The sequence below is a fragment of the Polistes dominula genome, unplaced genomic scaffold, assembly GCF_049000335.1.
Source record: "Polistes dominula isolate Pdom_NZ unplaced genomic scaffold, Pdom_raw_medaka contig_82, whole genome shotgun sequence".
In the NCBI taxonomy this organism is placed as follows: domain Eukaryota; kingdom Metazoa; phylum Arthropoda; class Insecta; order Hymenoptera; family Vespidae; genus Polistes; species Polistes dominula.
Window position 1 is genome coordinate 6,126,759 of NW_028301046.1, and position 20,409 is coordinate 6,147,167.

At 38.0% G+C, this 20,409-nt stretch overlaps 1 protein-coding gene across 4 annotated transcripts in view; it reads right to left on the reverse strand.

Moving 5' to 3' along the window:
* The window catches only part of LOC107072792 (zinc finger protein castor homolog 1), a 97,633-nt gene that overhangs the window by 29,467 nt on the left and 47,757 nt on the right, over positions 1 to 20,409 (reverse strand). For all 4 annotated transcript variants that reach the window (XM_089175395.1, XM_089175393.1, XM_089175394.1 and 1 more), the window contains exons 5-6: positions 11,149 to 11,645; positions 5,732 to 5,795 (exon numbers count right to left, since the gene is read on the reverse strand). In XM_089175395.1, the coding sequence (XP_089031521.1) occupies positions 5,732 to 5,795; positions 11,149 to 11,645 (561 nt within the window). The remainder of the gene's footprint in view (positions 1 to 5,731; positions 5,796 to 11,148; positions 11,646 to 20,409) is intronic.

Below are 20,409 nucleotides of genomic sequence, written 5' to 3' on the forward strand. Positions count from 1 at the left end.
TACACGTACGTATTTGTGAAGAAAGAGAAAGAGAGAAAGAGAGAAACTCGAGAGGGAGAAGAGCGAAAAATTAGGGACGGCATTCCGTTTGTGTACCGATGCATTTCGACTGACTGCTGCCAGGTCCGCGGCCGATCCTTTTAATGCGATCGCGATTCCGCGAGCGGTAAGAAATTAATAAAAAGTCGTGGAACGATAAATTAGACCGGCGAGACGAGACGGCGCGAGAAGAGAGAGAGAGAGAAAGAGAGAGAGAGAAAGAGGGGAAGGGCGGCGCCTATGCCTCTCAGCTCGGTTCAACTCAACTCAACTCAACTCAACTTAACTCAACTCAACTCAACTCAACTCAACTCAACTCAACTCAACTCAACTCAACTCAACTCGACTCAACTTGACTTAACTCAACTCAACTCAACTCAACTTGGCATGGGTTGGCTTGGTTTGCCTTGGATTGGTTTGACTTCGGGTTGACTTGGCTTTGCCTGTTCTGGGCTTGGTGATGTGTTCTTGACTTGGCTCGACTCCGTTTGGTTAGGTTAGGTTCGGCCGCTCGGGGCGATAATAAATTTCGAATATAAATAATGAAATTTCGAATCGGTCGGGCCCCGGGCCCGATCCGCGTTTTTATTACGAGGCTCGGCGATCTTCCAGTCCAACAACGATGGCGCCACCGAATAACTCGCAAACCTCCCCCCGATCGACATACATTTTCGTATACTATCGTTAGTATTATTAGTCGTATTTCCTTATTTGATCGTTACCCCTCTCCCCCCCCCCCGTATCAATTCGATTGGAAATATCCAATTGTAAGACAAATTTATCCAATTGTTATTATGTAATCGTATCATTCGTTTTTAAATTCATTTGCTAATACATCATGTAATACTGTTGCTTTATTTTTAACGATAGATAGGTTTCCGAAAAAATCGTTTCAAAAATTTTGTGTATAAAATATTATATATATAATGCATTTATTGAATAATAGGAGGAATGGTTTCAATACTATGAGATCAACAAATATAATAATACAATAAAATTATTATTTTTCAATTTTTTTTCTTTTTAGAATTTGGATCAAATTATACGATTAAAAATTTCAAATTCGTGTAAAAATAGTTTGTTCTTTCTTTCCCTTTTTAAGAGTTCAAAATTATTTCTCTACGAACACCCTCTCATACCTATCCAATATTATCAAGAATCTTTTTATTGTCTTTACGGAATCAATAAGTACACAGTTTTTGTCTTTTACGTTTACGGAGAAGTCACACATCTATTTTACTAACTATGTATCCCTCACTCCTAATTGTTACTTGACTATAAAGATCTAAAAGTCGTCGTCCATAAAAATGACAAATAATTATTATGAATTTTTATTTGAAATAATTTTCTAAATTGTTATCTCTTATTCACTCACTCTCTCTCTCTCTCTTTCTCTTGAAACTATATCTAAATGGAAGTAACAAACAAAAGCATCATAGTCCGAATTGGTCCGGCCTGATTTCTCGCGATCTTCTTTCTCTCCCGTCTCTTTAAATTCAAATAATCGAATCCAATTTAGAAAGGTTTTTACGATAAGAGCAGTAAGACGAGGAGAAGGGTTCGAGGCAAATGGTCGAATCACCGTCCTTGATTGGCACCATAGAAAAAGAAAGATAGATAGAAAGAGAGAGAGAGAGAGAGAGAGAAATAAATAAAGGAAGAAAGCAAGCAAGAGAAATAAAAAATAAGAGAAGTAGAAGATCAAGATAAACGAGAGATATACACGCATACATATATATATATATATATATATATATATATATATATATATATATATATATATATATATATATCATTTGCACGCGTGGAAAGCTTCCATCTGCTTATTCGCAATACCGCGATATGCATTTAATCGAAGAAACCTCCTTCGGAGAGACCTTTATTTTCGATACTCTGATATCGATAAGACGAAGTGCCGGTGTAAGTGCAATTCGGTTGCTCGATAAATCGTGATAGAACTTACCCAACTGTGTCTTCTTTTGGAATAAACAAAAAGGATACAACAAATAAGAATGAAAGAGATAGAATATAAGTAAGAGTAAGACGACAGTAAGAGAAACAGTAAGAGAAATAAAGAAATAAAGAAATAAAGAAAGAGAGAGAGAGAGAGAGAGAGAAAGGAAAAGCATCGGTGAAGTTCGTACCCTCTGGTATTCACCGTTCTGGCATGTATATGTTCTTCGCCAATGGTAATACGACGTAGAGAGAAACGAGAGGAGAAGTAAGCTCCTTCCTTCAAGGCCCCTGAGGGCCTTTGAGTGCCCCTCGTGCCTCCCACTATACGCTGAGAACCCGTGCACCAGTTATTTATTGTAGCTCCCGTTTATGCTTTATTTGTTATTTGCCTGCTCGGCCGCTCGCGCCCCAACGACTATGACTATAACTACGACCATACAACGACGATGATTTTACACTAACATACGTAAATAATAATACATGCATAAATACATATACGTACTTCTATACACATATATATAAATATAAATATATATAAGTACGTACCACTACCGGCTGTATCCATACTAAGGGCTACTCTCTGTCTGTTTCTCTTTTAGATGCTGCGACCGATACTTTTCTTATCTTACCTCGTACACGGAACGAGAACATCGTGAACGTGCGTACAACGTAACTCGATTCGCATAATTAAACGCATATACTAAGAAGTTAAGATATGCAGATAGACTTCTTATCTTGTTAGAAGCATGATGGGAAAAAAAGAATAAATTCGATAAGATGTTTTTAGTTTTCTCTCTCTCTCTCTCTCTCTTACTATCGCTCTCTTTCTTTTTCCTTTTCTCTTCATCGGTCCACATTTCTCGAGAAATACGAGACAGGAAAATATATCGACTAAGTATATATCAACGAATGATCGATAATTGAGATCAGTAAGAATCCATCTTATTTCTCGCAAATGTGGTCTACATTAATTCTATAACAAGACACTTTGGTGTATTAGTAGATGGAAGGAAATCGAGCGAATCGTGCTCGTTATCGATCTTTTCTTTAAGTCATATATATATATCGGTGGTAATAAAGCGACGTTTAATAAAACATTCTACGTACGATGAAATATCCGTCGCGGTTGGCTTTCGTATTAATCAAACGCCCACAGTTCTTCTCTATCTCTCTTCTTTCCTCTTCTCTCTTCACCCTTTTTCTACTTCTCTCTGTTTCTTTCTTGGTCATTCTATCGTTAATTAAATTGTATTTAAGCCGAATTAATGGTCGACGTTCTGTCGTTCCTCCTCTGTAATTGTCGTTGGTCTTTGGAAAACGAATGTATGACAGGTGCACGAATGTTCTCTACTTTGATACATACGTGTATATGTGTGTATGTGTACTTATGTGTGTATATATACACGTACAAATCCAAACATACGTCGAAGATAATTGTCGTTGACCATAAATTAGCAAATCATCGTTCAGTTTTTAGTTTCTCGTCTAAAAATCAAATCTATCGATGAAGAACTTTCCTCTTCGGTTGACTAGCTGGCAGGCTGGCTGGCTGGCTGGCTGGCTGGTCGTTTGTCCGGTCAGTCAGCCGGCCGAGAAGAAAGAGTTTCAGAGAGGGTAGCGAAGAGGGGATGCCGATGAGAAGGAGGAGGACGAGGAGGATGGGGGTTGGGTGACAGGACCGAAGACACTACAAGAAAGAGAGAATAATGCGTTAAAGCAGCAACCAGCAACTACTCTAATTGGCCACTTTGTCCATTTATTCGATTTATTTAAATTATGGGACAATTGACAGTAGGCATTCTATTTTTTAAATCTCCCCGGCCAACCGGCTGATTGGGCGAGATTGGCGTGAGACACTGGCCCCACAGATTCCCCAGTTGTGGGCTTAATCAGCTTTGATTGCTGGTCTCTCTCTCTCTCTCTCTCTCCCTTTCTATCTCTATCTCTTTTGCACGCGAACGACCGACCAAACGCTCTCTCTCTCTTTTTCTTTCTCTTTTTCTCTCCTCTTTTTCTCTTTCATAGCAGAGCGCGACGCGCAACGCACATTTTACTTTATTCCGTTTCAGCGTGTATCCCACCACGAGTTTAATATCATCCGGACGAACGTTGATTGGCCGATCCGAAATTGTGGGAATGTGTCTCTGGTAAGAGAAAGAGATCGGACGGAGGCCGCCCACTACACCACTTCTTCTCTTATCCCTCTTCTTCGTTCTCTTCATCTTCTTCTTTTTATTACTTTTCCTTGCTACTGTAACCACCGTCACCGCTACCGCCACATTCTCGATTATTATAATTTCCGTCAGCAATCTTCCATTGGCTTTCCCATTCCATGAAAAATCACATTTCCCTCTTCCTATCTTTTCGTAATCCGAGCGACAGCGATTACGTAACCCATGAAAGAAGAGAGACAAGAAGTCATCAGAAGGGTGAATGAGAGAGGGAGATGTATGAAGGATAATTAATTTACATTTTGCCGAGTCATAGCATTTCTATTTTCTTGAAACGAGCCAACGCATACTGACGGAGTTTCTCTTTCTCATTGATTATTGAAAGAAGCGATTGTTTTTTCTTTTCTTCGGTATTTTTTTTTAATTTTCTATTCATCTTCACATCCTTTCTCTTTCGAAATGAAAGAGAAAAGATAAAGAAAGACAAACGAAAAAAAAGAAAGATAGAAATAGATATAGACATAGAGAATAGAGAGAGAGAGAGAGAGAGAGAGAGAGATAGAGAAGATGAAAAGAGAATATCCAACCCCCTTGAGCCCCCCCGTGGGACCCACCATCGTACTCATCCTATTTCCTTGATAATTCCCATAATGCTGTGGGCGGATATTCCAATAAAGGGGGAAGAGGCCTCGATCACAAAACGTTGAAAGCGCGGGACGACAACTAGAATCTGTCAGGTTGATGGTAACCAAGATTTACGGGATTTTTACGTACACCGGCCGAACTGCGGTGAACTCGAGATAGCTAAGGTAAGCTAAGCTAAACTAAACTAAGCTAAACTAAAGCTAAGCTAGAAAGATTCAAACTCGCAAACACACAAGTACAAAGACCACACACTCTTTGTGGTCTATGATCATCGGTAATAGGACAATGATAACTAACTCTCTATAACTATATATATACACATGTACACATACACATGCACACGCACGCAAGCGCATAGTAGACAACCTCGTGGGAAAACGATAATTAGCCAAGAGAGGGAGTACGCATGCGGGATCATTGTACTCGAAGATGAAAACGATGAAAGTTCGAAAGTTCAAAGATTCTCCCTCCTTCCTTTTTCTTTTCTTTTTTTTTTCCTTTTCTTTTTTTTTCTTCTTCTATTTGCCATTATAAATATATATTTCGCATATGCATTTATACATTGAATTTCATATGCTGCTATTTGCTAGTTATTTGCAAATTTTCTTGAAACATATAATATATATATATATATATATATACTTTTATTACTTATGTTTATAAATAAATATAATATATATACATATTTATAAATAAATAAATAAGTACATTCACAGGTCGGCGACCTTAGATGTCTCATCCGGTGAATTTGATTTTTATGTTGTCTTTCTTTTGTTTTATTTTATAATTTTTTTTTTATTTCATCGTTCCTCTCTCCTTTCCCCCTTTTTCATTCGTAGGGTCGTCGAACGCGCGGGGACTCGATTTGAATCTAATTACGATCACGGTAATTCCATAAGGAGAAGGAAATAGTAACTCACCGGAAACCTTCGGGTCAGCTGTCTCCACTCCCATTGCCGCAAGTCTCGCTATTGGTGCTGGTACCTAAAAAAAAAATAAAAAAAAAATTAAATGCATTTATGGTATTTAATATATGTTTAATACTTGCGTATTTGTTTATGCAGATTGTGAATCGTTTAAAAATATTTACTTGCATGTTTAAAAAGAAAAACAAAAGAGAAAGAGAATGAGTGTAAAACACACAGCGTTCATGGTCGTGAACGCATTGTACGTACCTTGATCGAGGTAAGGAAAGTATTGGTGATGATGATGGTAGTGGTGGTGGTTGTGGTGGGGAAGAAGGGGGGAAAGATGCAGGGAACGGCTAACCCACGAACCGCGACGAAATCGATCCTCTTTTATGGATCTTTCGATTTGCGGTCTTACATAAATCCTTTCGCAAATTAACGAATGAGACGGAGTAAGGAAAAGGCGTTTGACAGTACCGAAATGCGATACGGTGTTGTATGGGATATATCATAAGTAGTTCTCTACCTCCGACTTCTCAGATCGTTTCTAGTTTCCCGACAAAAGTAATAACACCAAGTAAGATCCATATATGAGCCGTTCAGTTCACACATCGAATAACTCCACTTTTTGAAAAATCTTAAATTTAAGTGTCAAAGCACTTGGTATAGTAATAACTTTTTACATTTATAATAACTTTCCTGAATAATAAAGATAAACACCATTAATTTTTTGTTTATTGAGTTAATCGATGTGTGCACTGAACGGCTCATATGTATTTATATATACCGATAACTATAATAACGAGTTAATGTATGTGAGTAAAACAATTGCAAACATTTATTTTACAATTTATTTTCTAATATTTTTTGATTTAAATTTATTTTTTTATTGATTTTTATTATTTAATACGATTTATTTCTATAATAATTATAATAAAAAATAAAAGCAAAAAAAACAAGATCGTTTATTTTAAGTCCAGCGTAGTAAATAATTTTATGCATAGATATATTTTTTCTTTTTGATATTAAGTTTGATTTAAAAAAATCATTTAACTTGAAATCGAAATTCATGCAGGAAATGAAGTGATTATGGTGATGATTGTTAGTTTCACTTTAAAGTCAATTGACCCATCTACTGACGAAGGGGAGTAGTTTCCGCTTTCTTGAAATTTTAGGGCAAAAAGAATGAAGAAGCCATTTCCAAGATCACCGACCTTGTCACGTTTGCTTGCTAAGGCGTAAAGTATTCGAACGACTTCCGGCATAGATGTAAAAGTTCGATTAACATAAGTACGTGTGAAAGAATAACATCGATATTTGAAAAACTTTCTCATAATAATGTACGTCGTACTTTTTAAAAAGAATGTCGACACACGAATGTATCGTTTCGAATTAATTTATCGAACACATTGTGTAGTTTCCGAAAAAGAAAAAAAACTACAAGTACAATTTGATGTTCGAAGTACACCGGTATATATTCCATGATACCTAAAATGTGTTTCTTAGGAGAAGATCTTAATATGAAAGAAAAATATAATCGAGCATGAAGCCCCATCGAGTTACAAATTATACGAATCCTGTACGATTTCTGAAGCCCTAGTTTAGTACCAGTGGTAGGCGCCATGTGTGTAGTATTTGTGAAACTATTGCAACATCATCGTCTGCATCTACCTGCATCATCTTACTCTTAGTTTCAAAATGAAATGAAACATTTGACGCGTTGCTGTTAGTAGTTAATGTTCCTTTAAGATTTCGCAAAATCAATTTTTCTCTTTTTTAATCGAATACAATAAAAATAAAAAAAAAATCCGGTTTCGTTGGAACACAACGAAATTGAAAATGTTCATTCGATACATACATATATATATATATATATACATACACACATACATATGTACATAAGACTTGTGACCAAACGATCCGTTCCTTAATCGAACATTTATATTCCGCGTTCATAATTATCGGCCTTCGAAGACCCAATATTACGGAGTTGCATCGTATCTCGCATGACAATGTTATATCGTCTCAGTTGGTAGTAATGTGTTTGGAATTTCTCGTTTCGCGTTCAGCTATTATATTACAAATGTATTCAGGTAAAGAAATAAAAAACAAAACAAAAAACTAAAAAAAGAAGAAGAAATAAAAGGAAGGGTTAGAGGGCAGAAGCAATGAGATAACAACGTTAAAGAGAATTCGCTAGGCAATTAGAGGAAGCACGTTTCTGGCATCGATTTGCACCAGCAAGAGGACTATGAAACAAAAGTTGCATGTGGCACGAGGAGGCGTATCTTACTACCTACCGAGCCAACAACGAAACGTCGAATAGACGTTTCGAAATCCAGTCGTCATCGTCATAAATGCTCTCGAAGAAATCAACGGAGTAAAGAGAATCGGAAATTTATAGTATAGGAAACACCATGTAAAAGCACGGTACTCATGCAAGGTGGTCGTATGTATGGAACACATGGATAAAAGGAGGAGGAGAGTGGAGAGGGGGAGGTAAAAAGAGAGATAGATATAGAGTCCCCCTCTCGTTTCGTAGATAGAAAGAGGGCGGGGGGGGGGTGAGCAGGAGGGACAGAAAGGAGTGAGCGAGGGAATAAGTGAATGAGAGAGAAAGAGAGAAAGAAGAGGCCAAGGAGGTGGGGCGGGGGCGACAAAGGGGGCAGAAAGGATGGGAGGGGAGAAGCGGAGAGTATAGAGGTATATGAGAAAACAATAGAGGCTGATTTGCAAACAATAGAATAACGTTAAGAGTCGAGTATTATACGCCGTTGTTACTTCTTGTGCCATAACGCCGGAGAGCATATGCCCATTAATATTCAAAGGCGAAAATAATGTAAACGACACGACAAAAATCGGGGGAATAATTTCAATTCTCCCCGTATGGGATTCCATAGCATGCGATCCCATGCGAGAGAGAGAAAGAAAGAAAAAGAGAATAAGAATGAGAATGAGAATGAGAGAGAATGAGAGAGAGAGAGAAAGAGAGAGAGGGAGGGACCATGTTTCGCGTATCATCCTTCTTCTCTTCTTCTTTCTCTCGTCCTTGTTTCTAGCGAAGGAACGAAAGAAACGAACGAAACAAACGTTCCTACGCGAAATTACTTTTTCCAACGACGATGCACGCTTGCTTGCTTGCTTGTTTGTTTGCATTGCATTGCTTTGCTTTGCTTTGGTTGCTTGCTTTGCTTGCTCGCTCTGATATACATAATTGCCGTATTAAAAAAGACAGAAAAAGAAAGGTACAGTCAATGGGGGTTTCTGGTTAGTGTCTAGAATTTGATCGCGAGAATGATTAAAACCGTGGGTGGATGGCGAAAAAGGTGAGCTAGCTAAAGAATAATATGGTATCGATAAATACAAAGAAACAGAGGGAAGGAGAGATAAAGAGAGAGAGAGAGAGAGAGAGAGAGAGAATGAGAAAGAGATGGGCCTTATTTTATAATACATTCAAACAGATTTAACTACCGGTTGTAATTTTTTTTCTATTTCTTATGAACGATTAAACTACGAACAATACAATAGAAACAATTTAGAAAAATTTAATTTCCTCGAACGAATCGACGATGTTTCCTTCATCTTATTTTACGCCACTCAAGATTACGACTTCTTCTCGATCTCGATCGAGATTTACAAATCGATATATTGTTAAACGATCGAATATTTTTAATCTTTGTAAAGAATGAACACGAACAATGAAATTCAAATATAATTGAGTTTCTAAGTAACCTATGATTTTTGTATAATTTCTTTAATCAATTTATGAATATTAAGAGAAAAGAGAGAAAAAGAAAAATAGAAAGAATAAAAGAATAAATTTTTAGATCTAGATTCTAAAAAGGTTTTCATTTCAAACGTGATATCCCCTGCTGTTCCGATTACGCGACAGAACGTCGCGACTTATTCGTTGTTCACGTTTCTACGAAGCACTGAATTATTCGAGCGGTTTGGTTAATGTATAACTCTCTCGTCAGAATGTGAGAGTTTACGATGTCACGTAGGCTCCTCCATCGTTTCATCCTTGTCGGTTGTATCAGTAATAGTATAGTCGTCATTTGCCTCATCGAAAATCCGACGATGAGTTAAACTACTATTGTTCTATCATCTATGATCCTGAGAGATTATCGAATAAGTTTTTTTTTCTTTTTCCCCTCTCTCTCCCCCGCCACCAGTCTTCTTAAAATCATAAGATCAGGAAACGTTGATTATTTCTTGTTTTTCTTCATTTTTTTTGTTTTGTTTAAATCATTCTCATCATCGTCGTCATATAACACATTCGAGTCTTTTTATCAATATTTATCTACGCTACAATTTATTTTCTTCTTCTTTTTATTTATGTAAAGTCAATTACGACATTTTTCTTTTTACCACCCATTTGCTCGCTTATCTTTCATCTTTTTCACACTAATTGTAAAAGACATTCGATCCCTCGACACAATACTTTGCTATTTCTATCTCTATTTCTCTCTCTTTCTCTTTTTCATTTTTACTTACTGATATATTATTATTTTAGCAAAAAAAAAAAATATATTAAAATAAAAAGAAACATGCGACACGCAATGTTTTACCATAAAAGCTCGTTCACGCTATAATTCAGTAAGCGATATAATATTTCGTGATACGTAATAAGTATAAATTATACTTCCCGACGAAAATTCATTCGCATTCGATGTAACCACGGCAAATTAACGTTAAGAAATTGATGCTATTGTTCTTGGATTTGATTCAACTTCCGTTGCGAGATTTTTTGTTGTATTTATGAGAGAGAAAAGCAGATATACGCATATATGTTCTACACATCGTAAATAATCGATATTTGTTCGATCCAGTTAATTTGAACGAATAAACATACAAGACGAATGGAAATCCGCGTTAGTTTATTCTAATGAAGTGTATAACGCTTTTAATTAATAATTTAGAAATCTAGAATATATATGATTATAAACTAACGATTGATCTCGAAAGTTTGATTGTGAGACTCGTGAACGAACTCCTAGTTCTTGGACACGATTCAATCTTTTGTAATCGGTAATACGGCCTCTCTCTCTCTTTTTTCTCTTTCTCTCTCTTTCTTTCTTACTGTCTGTCTTACTGACACGAGAAACAATCGTGCTAAATTCTTCGTTCGTGTATTTTTACTGCATGCAGGGCCGAGAGAACTTTTCCACTCTCTTCTCCTACCTTCACGAGCTTTCCTTGACACGAGAAGATATTTGTGACTAATATGTCGATCAAGACACAACAATAATAATAATAATAATAGTCTTACAATTACGTATACTATTTTTCGTACATACACACACATATACACACACATATCTACACATATATGTGGGTGTATTTTTGTCGACTTTTTAATCGATTTCAATACGATTGTAATCTAATAATAAAAACCTTAAACAAATTAATCATCCATAATTACTCACCCTCGTATCTTTCGTTTCTTCCCTTGGAACGTTCTGAAACAGCACGCTACCCATTTGAACTTGAAGATTTTGTTGCAGCAATTGTGCCAATTGTGGATTTTGCGACAAGATTGCTGGATTTTGTTGCAATAATTGCGCCAACGCAGGATTTTGTACGAGTATTTGACTCAATGGTGAATTCGTTATTGGATTGATCGACTGTTGTTGTTGGTCCTGTTGCTGTTGTGAATCTTGCTGCTGCTGTTGTTGTTGTTGTTGCTGCTGTTGTTGTGGCTGTTGTTGTTGTGGCTGTTGTTGTTGTTGTTGTTGCTGATGTTGTTGGTGCATTTGCTGCTGTTGCAAATTCGGAGAACTCGCGTTTGATGTTTGACAGGATTGTGAAAAATTACCACCAGGTAAATTTTGTCTCGGTGGACTTTGAGGTGTGTGAGGTGGTGTCGGTGGACTTCCCGGTGCCATCGAAGATGCGTCTTTCTCTTCTTTCACTCTCACCTTTCCTGTGGCACACGAATTGTTCATATATTTCGTTAGTATTTATATTCTTTGAAAAAAAAAATTATGAAAATATTTTCGAAATCATAAGAAAAAAGAAATGATTTCAATAAAAAGTCGATCTGAAATAAATAAATATTGATAAATAAAAAAAAGATATAATTTATGTTCTATATGGATTTTATTTGAAATTAAAATTAAATTAAAATTCAATTATTGTAAATTGTATATGTCGAGTATGATAATGAAAAGAAAAAGTATTTTTTCGCGTTCTTAAATACATATGACCTTAACTGTCCTTTTATTAAATCTCACGCCTTCGATCTCGATCATAAAAGTCTCGCCAAAACCCCAAACTTTGTGAGACTCCTGATGAGACACTGACTACTCTTACCAAGTTTTTCCATATTTTTGGAAAGAATCGAGTGGTGGGGGAAATCAGCTTCCGATTGGTAGAAGGAAATTCTTTTGGTTGTTACGTTGGACGAATGAAAAGGTGTTGAGAGAGAATCCAAACTCCCTGATGGAAGGGGGAAAGAAATCGTGGTGGTAAATAAAAACAAGAAGAGTGGGAAAGAAAATAAGAGAAAGTAATATTATCGACACAAAAAAGAGAGGAAAGTGGAGTAGGAATCTAAAGGGAAAAATCTTGTTTTTTTTTCATTCTCTCTACCCCGTTTGCCCCTTTGCAAGAGAAGTTGGAAATCGTGAAATTGAGACGTTCGGATTTTAAAAGTCCCGTAATCGACTGCCAGAGAGAGCAGGTACATCTGCTCCGTTTCGATCCCGTTTCTTTTTTTTATTTTGGGGTGAAATCGGTCCCGAAGAAGCTACGTTAGTGCGGTGAAAAAGCAATAAGAAAAAAAGGCAAGAATAACAGCAGAATTAGAAAAGATAGAAAAAAAAATAGAGAAGGAAAGAAACATAAGAAGAAGTGTCGAAAGTCGATCGATCGATCGATCATTTTTTCTTACCATTATGATTCGAATTTAGACGTGTGGGCATAGCGAAAATAACCTTTTGCGTTTATTGTATGCGAAAAGTTTCGAACTAATGTGAGAAAATAAGAATACATATGTTCACCTATGTAAGAAATATACATTTATATATGTATATGTAATAAATACGCATATATATATTTATATACTTACATATATATGTATAATAAAAATACTAGCATATAAGAGCGCATCAACGAACTATCGTGTAATACGACGAGGAGGAGGAAGAAGAATCCGTTCGTCTCTCGGATTACAAGAAACTCGGATTACAGAAGGAACCAACCGGTTCTCTTCTTAGTTATTCTCAGTTCTCGATCATGCGGAGGGTTAAAACTACGACTGGTGGGATTTATAGAGAAAGAAGAATGAGAAAAAGAAAGAGAAATAGAAAGATACACAGAGAAAGAGAAAAAGAGAGAAGTAACGAGTGGTGAGCAGGGGGTTGTTTTTAATAACCCTCCGGGATGGTCGACTAATTTCAGGTAGATATATCGCGGTTTATTCGCGCAAGACGCAACTAAGGCCCATGAGAACGTCAAACTCCAACGAGAGAGAAGATCCCGAAGGTGTATTTTACCTGGGCCTTCTTTCAGGCTTCTGGCAGGTCGGCTCCGCGGGTGCGGAATGAGAAAATAAGAAGGGAGGAAGGCAGGAAGGAAGGAAGGAAGGAAAGAAGGAAGGAAAGAAAATAAAGCGAGATAGAAAGAGATGTGAAATTGGGAAAGGGCTTAAAGGTTCCCTCCTTTTTTCGCAAAGGTATTTTTAAAAAAAGAGAGGACCGTAAGGTAGTAGCATCGAGAGGAAAGGGGAGACTAGTATGGATCGATGACGTTTATCGAAATTACGCAACATCCCCCTTAAAAAGGCTGCTGCAGCTTCTTTCCTATTTCTTTTCTTTTTCTCTCTCTCTCCCTCTCTTTTTATTTTTTTACCAAAGCATTCTCGAAAAATGCATTCCCCCTTCTTTATCTCTTTGCCACATTCGTCCATCATTCTAGAAGACGCCTCGGAACGATGAAAAATGATCGTCCGTCGTAATTTTCGAGTCTTCTTTAGAAGGTGAAAAGATAAAAAGGTTGGTATTATGTAGAGAGAGTGTGTGAGAGAGAGAGAGAAAAGAAGAGAAGTGCACATTGTGGGAAAAGCTTTTGATCCTCGATTCCTATATCACCTGTATATTTGAAAAATTCTTCTAGCAATTAATATTACTTTAATACGATTTAATTTCGCGCTTATCCTCCGATGAAAGATTTAAATCCCATTTGTTATAAAACACGTTTAGAAAATATCAAGACACCGGTGGTGTATGATATTTGAATAATTCAGACGGTGACTTCATATAAAGGTAACATTCCATGGTTGAAGGAATGTCAGAAGACAAGAACCGAGATTACACGAGTTGAAACGATTTTATGCAGAGCCTGGTTGAAGAAGGAGTAGGCGCTACGCGATGCAACGATGAAAGAAAAGAGAAATATGAGAGAAAGAGAAAAGGAAAAAGAGAAAAAGAAAAAGAAAGAAAAAGAGAAAGAGAGAAAGAGAGAGAGAGAGAGTATCAAATGGATTCTCATCGTTGGCAGAGAAATTCCTCAAGGATCGCATGCATATACGCGTTACGGTGCATCCTTACGGCCGGATCCTTAAATCGAGTCGATTTTTAAGGTCCGTTCCGAAGAAGGTCCTGCGCCGCGGGGATCCTGTGTTTCTCTTCCTCTCGAAACGTTCTCCCTTTCATCTTTGCTCCACATCGTCTTGCATCTCGCCAAGCCGGAGTAGTCGTGGCCGATTGATAAAAATCAAAGGCCCAGAGAATGTAACGAAAAAAATAGGGATAACCCACGAAAGGGGTACCAAAGGGAAAAAGTCATGGCGAAGGATGATAAAGGGAGGAGAAAAATAATCGACCCACCCACCCTTTTTCTTTTTCTCTTTCTCTTTTTCTCTTTCTTTCTTTCTATCTTTCCTTGTGTATTCTTTACTACGAATATAAATTTATTCTCGCTCGGTTAAACTCGCGTACAACACACACGTATCATATTTTTACGTTGAATTTCTCTATAGCAACATCGAAATATTCCACTTTGCTAAATAAGGAATATAACAAAAAGAAGAAGAGTAACAGAATAAAAAAAAGGGGGAAATAAACAAGAAAAAAAAACGAGCGTAACGGCGATGCGTGTCGGCCGAGTCTGGAAAGAGCGTAACATTGACGTCCGACCTCTTCCCTAACCTCCAGACTCAAAAAGATTAACAAAAAAAAAACGGAATAGAGTAAGGAAAGAAAGAAATAAAGAGTAAAGTTCAATCGGTATACATCCCCAGCCTATTTTTACGAGATACTTAAGGCCCTAAACGGGTTCGACGATAGAAAACGGGGTTTCAGATTTCAAAATTTCGCGAGGAAGGAAAATCGGTTAAACCCCTCTTTCTCTCTCTTACTCTCTTGATCTACCTTTCTTTTTTTTTTTTCTTCATTTTTTATAGACGAAAGTCGAGGCGAACCGTGGACGATTTTTCTCAGGGGTTAAATCGAGCGTGGCCCTCAATTTTGCTTCTTTTTTTTCACGGAGTTTACACAGGTAGTTTAAAGATAGAGAGAGATAGAGAGAAAGAACTATATGGTATACTACCTGCACGCGAGCTACCATCCGCGTACGTTCGCCTCTGCAATGCGGAAGGGAAAGGACAAGAATATAAGTCTACAGTGATCGGTGAGGGGTCCAACAAGAGTGGTGAAAAAAATGAAGATTACGCGAGAACTCGATTGAGAGTAAAAGAGGGAGAGAGAGAACGAGGGATAGAAAAACACACAGTCGAGTTCACTTCCCTTCTTTTCCACTTTTCGATGCGATGCTTCTGGGACCTGAACGAAGGGTAAAAAAAAAAGAAAAAAGGGAAAGAGTGATCGAGAGAAGGGGAGAGTAAAAGTGAGTTAATAGTCGGTAAAACGGTATTCTTCGCGTGACCCGAAGGGGGTTTAAAGTTCTTCCAAGGGTGACCTCTTCCTTCCTATTTTTCTTTACGTTTCTCCACACCGGTGATACCTCTTCCGGAGGGGTCTGATAAAAAAAAAAGAAAAAAAAGAAAGGGGAAACTATTCTTCCTCTCTCTCTCTCTTCCTTTCCTTCTTTATCTACGTGATCGTGGAATCATCGACTATGGAAAACCGAGACACGCGGCGGCAAAGCTCGGGTTCTCTGTTTTACTCGTAGAATAAATTTCAACGATTCGTTCTATGTTAGACACACAACGTTTCTTTTTATATTTTCTGTCATATTTATTTATTTTTTTTTCTATTTTCAACGTGGCAAATAAATCTCTCTCTCTCTCTCTCTCTCTTTCTTCTTTCATCTTACCACATTTGTACGTGAGATAAACGCAAATAAAACTAGTCAGAGGAATATTTAAGAAAATTAGTAAAATCGGTAAATCAATTAACTCAAAGACATGTTGGGATTGGATAATCGATGAAAAATTATTCGAGAAAAGGAAGGAAGAAAGAAAGAAAGAAAGAAAGAAAGAAAGAAAGAAAGAGTGAGAGTAGTAGAGAAAGAGAGAGAAAGAGAGTAAAGAAGAAGAAGAAGAAGGATGGTGAAAAAGAGAAGAGGATGATAGTATGCGTCTTCTCCATAATAAATCGTCGATTCTCCATCGGCTCGTCATCGCCGACGACGATATATCGACCGAGGCGAATCGACTCGCGTCATTAAAGCTCTCACAGCCGGTTCTTCTTCGTCGACGCGATCCGACTTCGACTATACTATAGTGAACCTACTACGTTCGCGAGAATGAGAATAATAAGGATAAGGAAAGTTAGTAGGGTTGGAATGAATAAAGGTTCTTCCTACGAATCGAAGAAAAATTAACTTTGGTCCTAAAGTTACAACAAGTTGATAGAGTATCCTAAATGTTATATTGCTTGATGGATTGCTGTTAATAATTCATAGCTTCTATTATTCTCCCCTTTTTCGTCTGTGGTTTTTTTTCTTTTTCTTTTTTTTCATTTCTTTAAAACTAATACAATAACTAGGTGGAAAATTTAGAAATGTTAGAAAAATGAATGGAATAGAAAACATGGGTTAGAAAAGATTCTCTTCCTTCTTTTTTTTTCTGAATACCTAACAGTAATCACGTCGTACGATAATTATTCATTTTAATAATTAACCAATGTAATGGGTTTCAATTAATAAGAAAGAGAAATATATAGATGACTTGAAAAAATTGTTATAGAATACTTCTAGACTTCTATTTTTATCCTTCATTGTTTTCATGTTAATTTGATAACGTAGTGGAAGATTAAAAGCAAGCAAGGCAAGCAGTCAGGCAGGCAGGAAGGCCAGGCAAGCAGACGGGATGAAATAAAAAAAAACAACAGGAAAAGAATATAGAAGAAGAAAAAGGGCTCTCAATTTTTCGTCGAGACCAGACAGTGGAATCCAGTCGTATAACGTTTCTAAATTTTAATATTTAACACGTTTTTGGGTCGAGGGCGTCAGGAGGGATGGTGGTAAGTAACGCGGTACGCGAGATAAAGAGGAAGATGGGCCCCGCGGGGCCCATTTTTAACACCTAACAGAAGTCGAGATGCCTCACTGTGATTAGACTTTCTTCTCTCTCTCACTCTCTCTTTCTCTTTTTCTCTCACTTTTGGTTGGCTCCGATGCGTCCGGACATTATCCTGTGAGAAATTGGCGGCCGTTCGTTCCTTTGTTCCAGGCGATTTTTTATTGACTCAAATTCTGAAAAAGAAGGATGAGTGAAGATGTAGGAAAGAGAGGAGGAAGAGGTGAAGGTGGTGGATGGGGGAGGAGGGTGGACAAGAAGGAACCCAAAACGAGATGGCGGTTGTTCGGGATGGTGGTTCGACGCGGTGGCCAAGTGCGTTCGTTCGTTCGTGCTTGCTTGCGCGCGAGCCTAAGCACACGTGTGGGAGGCTCAAGTGAGAGTAAGAAAAAGATGAAAAGCGAGAAAGAGAAGAAGAAAGGGAAAAAGAGAGAAAGAGAGAGAAGAAAAGAAAAGAAAAAAGAAGAGAACGAGTATTAAGACGGATTGGAGTTTGAGGTGGAGATGGAGGTGGAAAAGAACGAGAGAAGAGAGAGAGAGAGAGAGAGAGAGAATAAACGGAAAGAAAAAAGGGCCCAAGCAAGGAAGGAACACAACTGGCCGCAGCCGAAGCACCGGTCTGCGCTCATTTTTTCTTCTGGCCGAACCCGAAAACCCTTTTATGCCCACCCAAGATTAATTATCCTCCATATTCGAAAAATGAAACGGTCACGAACAAAGGAACGCCGCGAAAGACTCGCCGATATATGCCATATGATCCGCCATCTTCGAAAGCTTTCTCAACTCGAACGTATGGAAAGAAGAAAAGAATGAAACGAAGAAGATGGAGAAAAAGAAGAAGAACAAGAACAACTACAACAAGATGAATAAAAAGAAAAAGAACAACAAGCAAAATTAGAGAGAAAAATAGAAATCAAAAAGAAAATTTCTTCGAGATATTTTCGATGGAAAGGGATCGAACGGAGATGAACGAAATCGTGGATAAGATTGAGGTTAAAAAAAAAATAAAAGAAAAAAACAAGGGTTTTATATTAGGGGTTTTAGGACCCTCATCGTTTTTAGGTAGAAAATTTCATCGCGCGAATTTGAATATCGCATCATAATGTCGAATTAATGCCGGAAATTCGACTCGCGGTAGCCCGTAGCAACGAGTCTACTGATGAAAAGACTACAGAGGATGCGGCAAAGTAGAATGAGGGATGATGAGGTGACGGGGTGACGAGGAGGGAGATGGAAAGAATATATACGAAGTTTTATAGCGACCCCTATAAAGGCTCTTTCGCGTATGGAAAACGTCGCGTCGAGTCGAGTCGCGTCGCGTTGCGTAGAACCGATAAGGCCCCTTCCTTCTGTCTCCCACCACCACCACCACAAACACCACTACCACCACTGCTATTCCTCCAGCCCACCCCTCTGTTGGTCTTCTACCATTGAAGGAGTTTCGACGGTACTCGCAGTTATGGGATTGTTGTGTTGTGGAAGCCCTCAAATTCTTCGCATCTTCTTCTTCTTCTTCCTCCTCTTCTACCTCCTCCTCCTTCGGGGCACCACTGCTTTTCTGCTTTTTTCTGGAGCAAAAGGGTATTCCCTTTTGCTCGTCTTATTTCGAGCGAGGTCGGGTCCCATCGGCGCGTCCTTTCTTTTTGTTTGACATAATTTAAAATTTATGAGTTCGAGAATCGGTTATGCGCAGCTTCTGCAACCCTCTCTCTCTTCCTCTTTCCCTCTTCCATTCTCGTCTTCCCCAACCACCGCGAGGTTTGAGCACAGAATTTGAATATTAAGATTAGGCCCGTTTTAATGCCGTCCCTCTTACTACGGGCCCTCTCATCCCCTCTTCCCGCCTCTTTTTCTCTCTCACTTTCTCTTTCGTGTTGTTCGAATCGAAAATTCGCCAGATAAATGATTTCGTAGCGCAGCCATTTCGCAAAATTTCACGAAGAGAGAGGGGCCCAACCTTTCACGCGCATTAAGCTCGCTCGATAGGAGCATAAAACTCGTTTTATTTTCTCTTTCCTTCGCATTTGTATTCGAGATGATGATCGCTCATTAGCGTCGTAGAAGGGTAACACACTGCGTCGTTGGTACTTACGTACACTCTGGCATATCGAAATGACAACTAACAGAAGAAAGAGATGGAACGTTTCACGCTTGGAAAATGCTATCTTTACACGCTCGAGAGTTCGCACTGTGTAAGATCGTCGAAATGAGAATGATAGAAAGAGAAAGAGAAAGATAGAGAGAAAGAAGATGATAGAAAGAGAGAGGAAAGGAAGAGAGAAGTTCATTAAGATCGTCGAAGCCATGGGCACACACATACACCGTATTAGGTTGGACAAACTGGTTTTCGCGGATCTTTTCTCTTCCCTGCATCATCCGGCGCATCATCAGACCCCCGGATAAAAGGGTATTCCAATTTGGCATGGCCCTTAACCCTTTATTTGGCGATGTCGCCCTCGAGCTACGTGATTTTTTCTACTACGCCAAAGAGACAAACGGATAAATGGATACATATATATATATAAATTTATTTATTTTTATCGACTTTTTTTCCAATAAATTCTAAATTCATCAACAATTTATTTTTCGTAGTCTTACGAAACATCTACGATGGAAATTAATTCAATAGGAAATGATGGTATCAATCTCTTAGGTGATTTTTAAAAATTGATTTGACAAACATGATTGAAAATCTTTCCGTGTTTTGCCAAAATTAAATAGAAAGAGTATGTGTGTGCGAGAGAGAGAGAGAGAGAGAACATTGTGGATAGTCATTAAGAAATATAAACGAATAAAAGGACTTTTTCCAATGGACTGTACTTCGTGAAGCATGTGTTTTCGGCCATTCGCACTCCTCCCACTCCCGGACGTCAACGTCAATGATTCTTACTTCTCTCTTTCGGCCCCTACTCTAGATGAGCCCGAAAGAAACGTCAGTTAGTGTCTCTCTTTTAAATTTTCGAAGTTACCATTATCGAATTTCAAGGACGAGCATAATCACAAATGTTCGAAGAATTCAACGACGTTAAATAATCAGAATGATTTAAAATGTGAGTTTGATGGCTTGTGGATACTAATATGGAAGAGATTAGATAAAAAATTTTGAAAAAAGAGGAAGATCAAGGCTAACAGTAAAGTCCTCGAAGTAGAAATTTCTTTTCGTTTATCTGCTTCTCACGAAAAGGTACGATCGGTCAAAAAGATT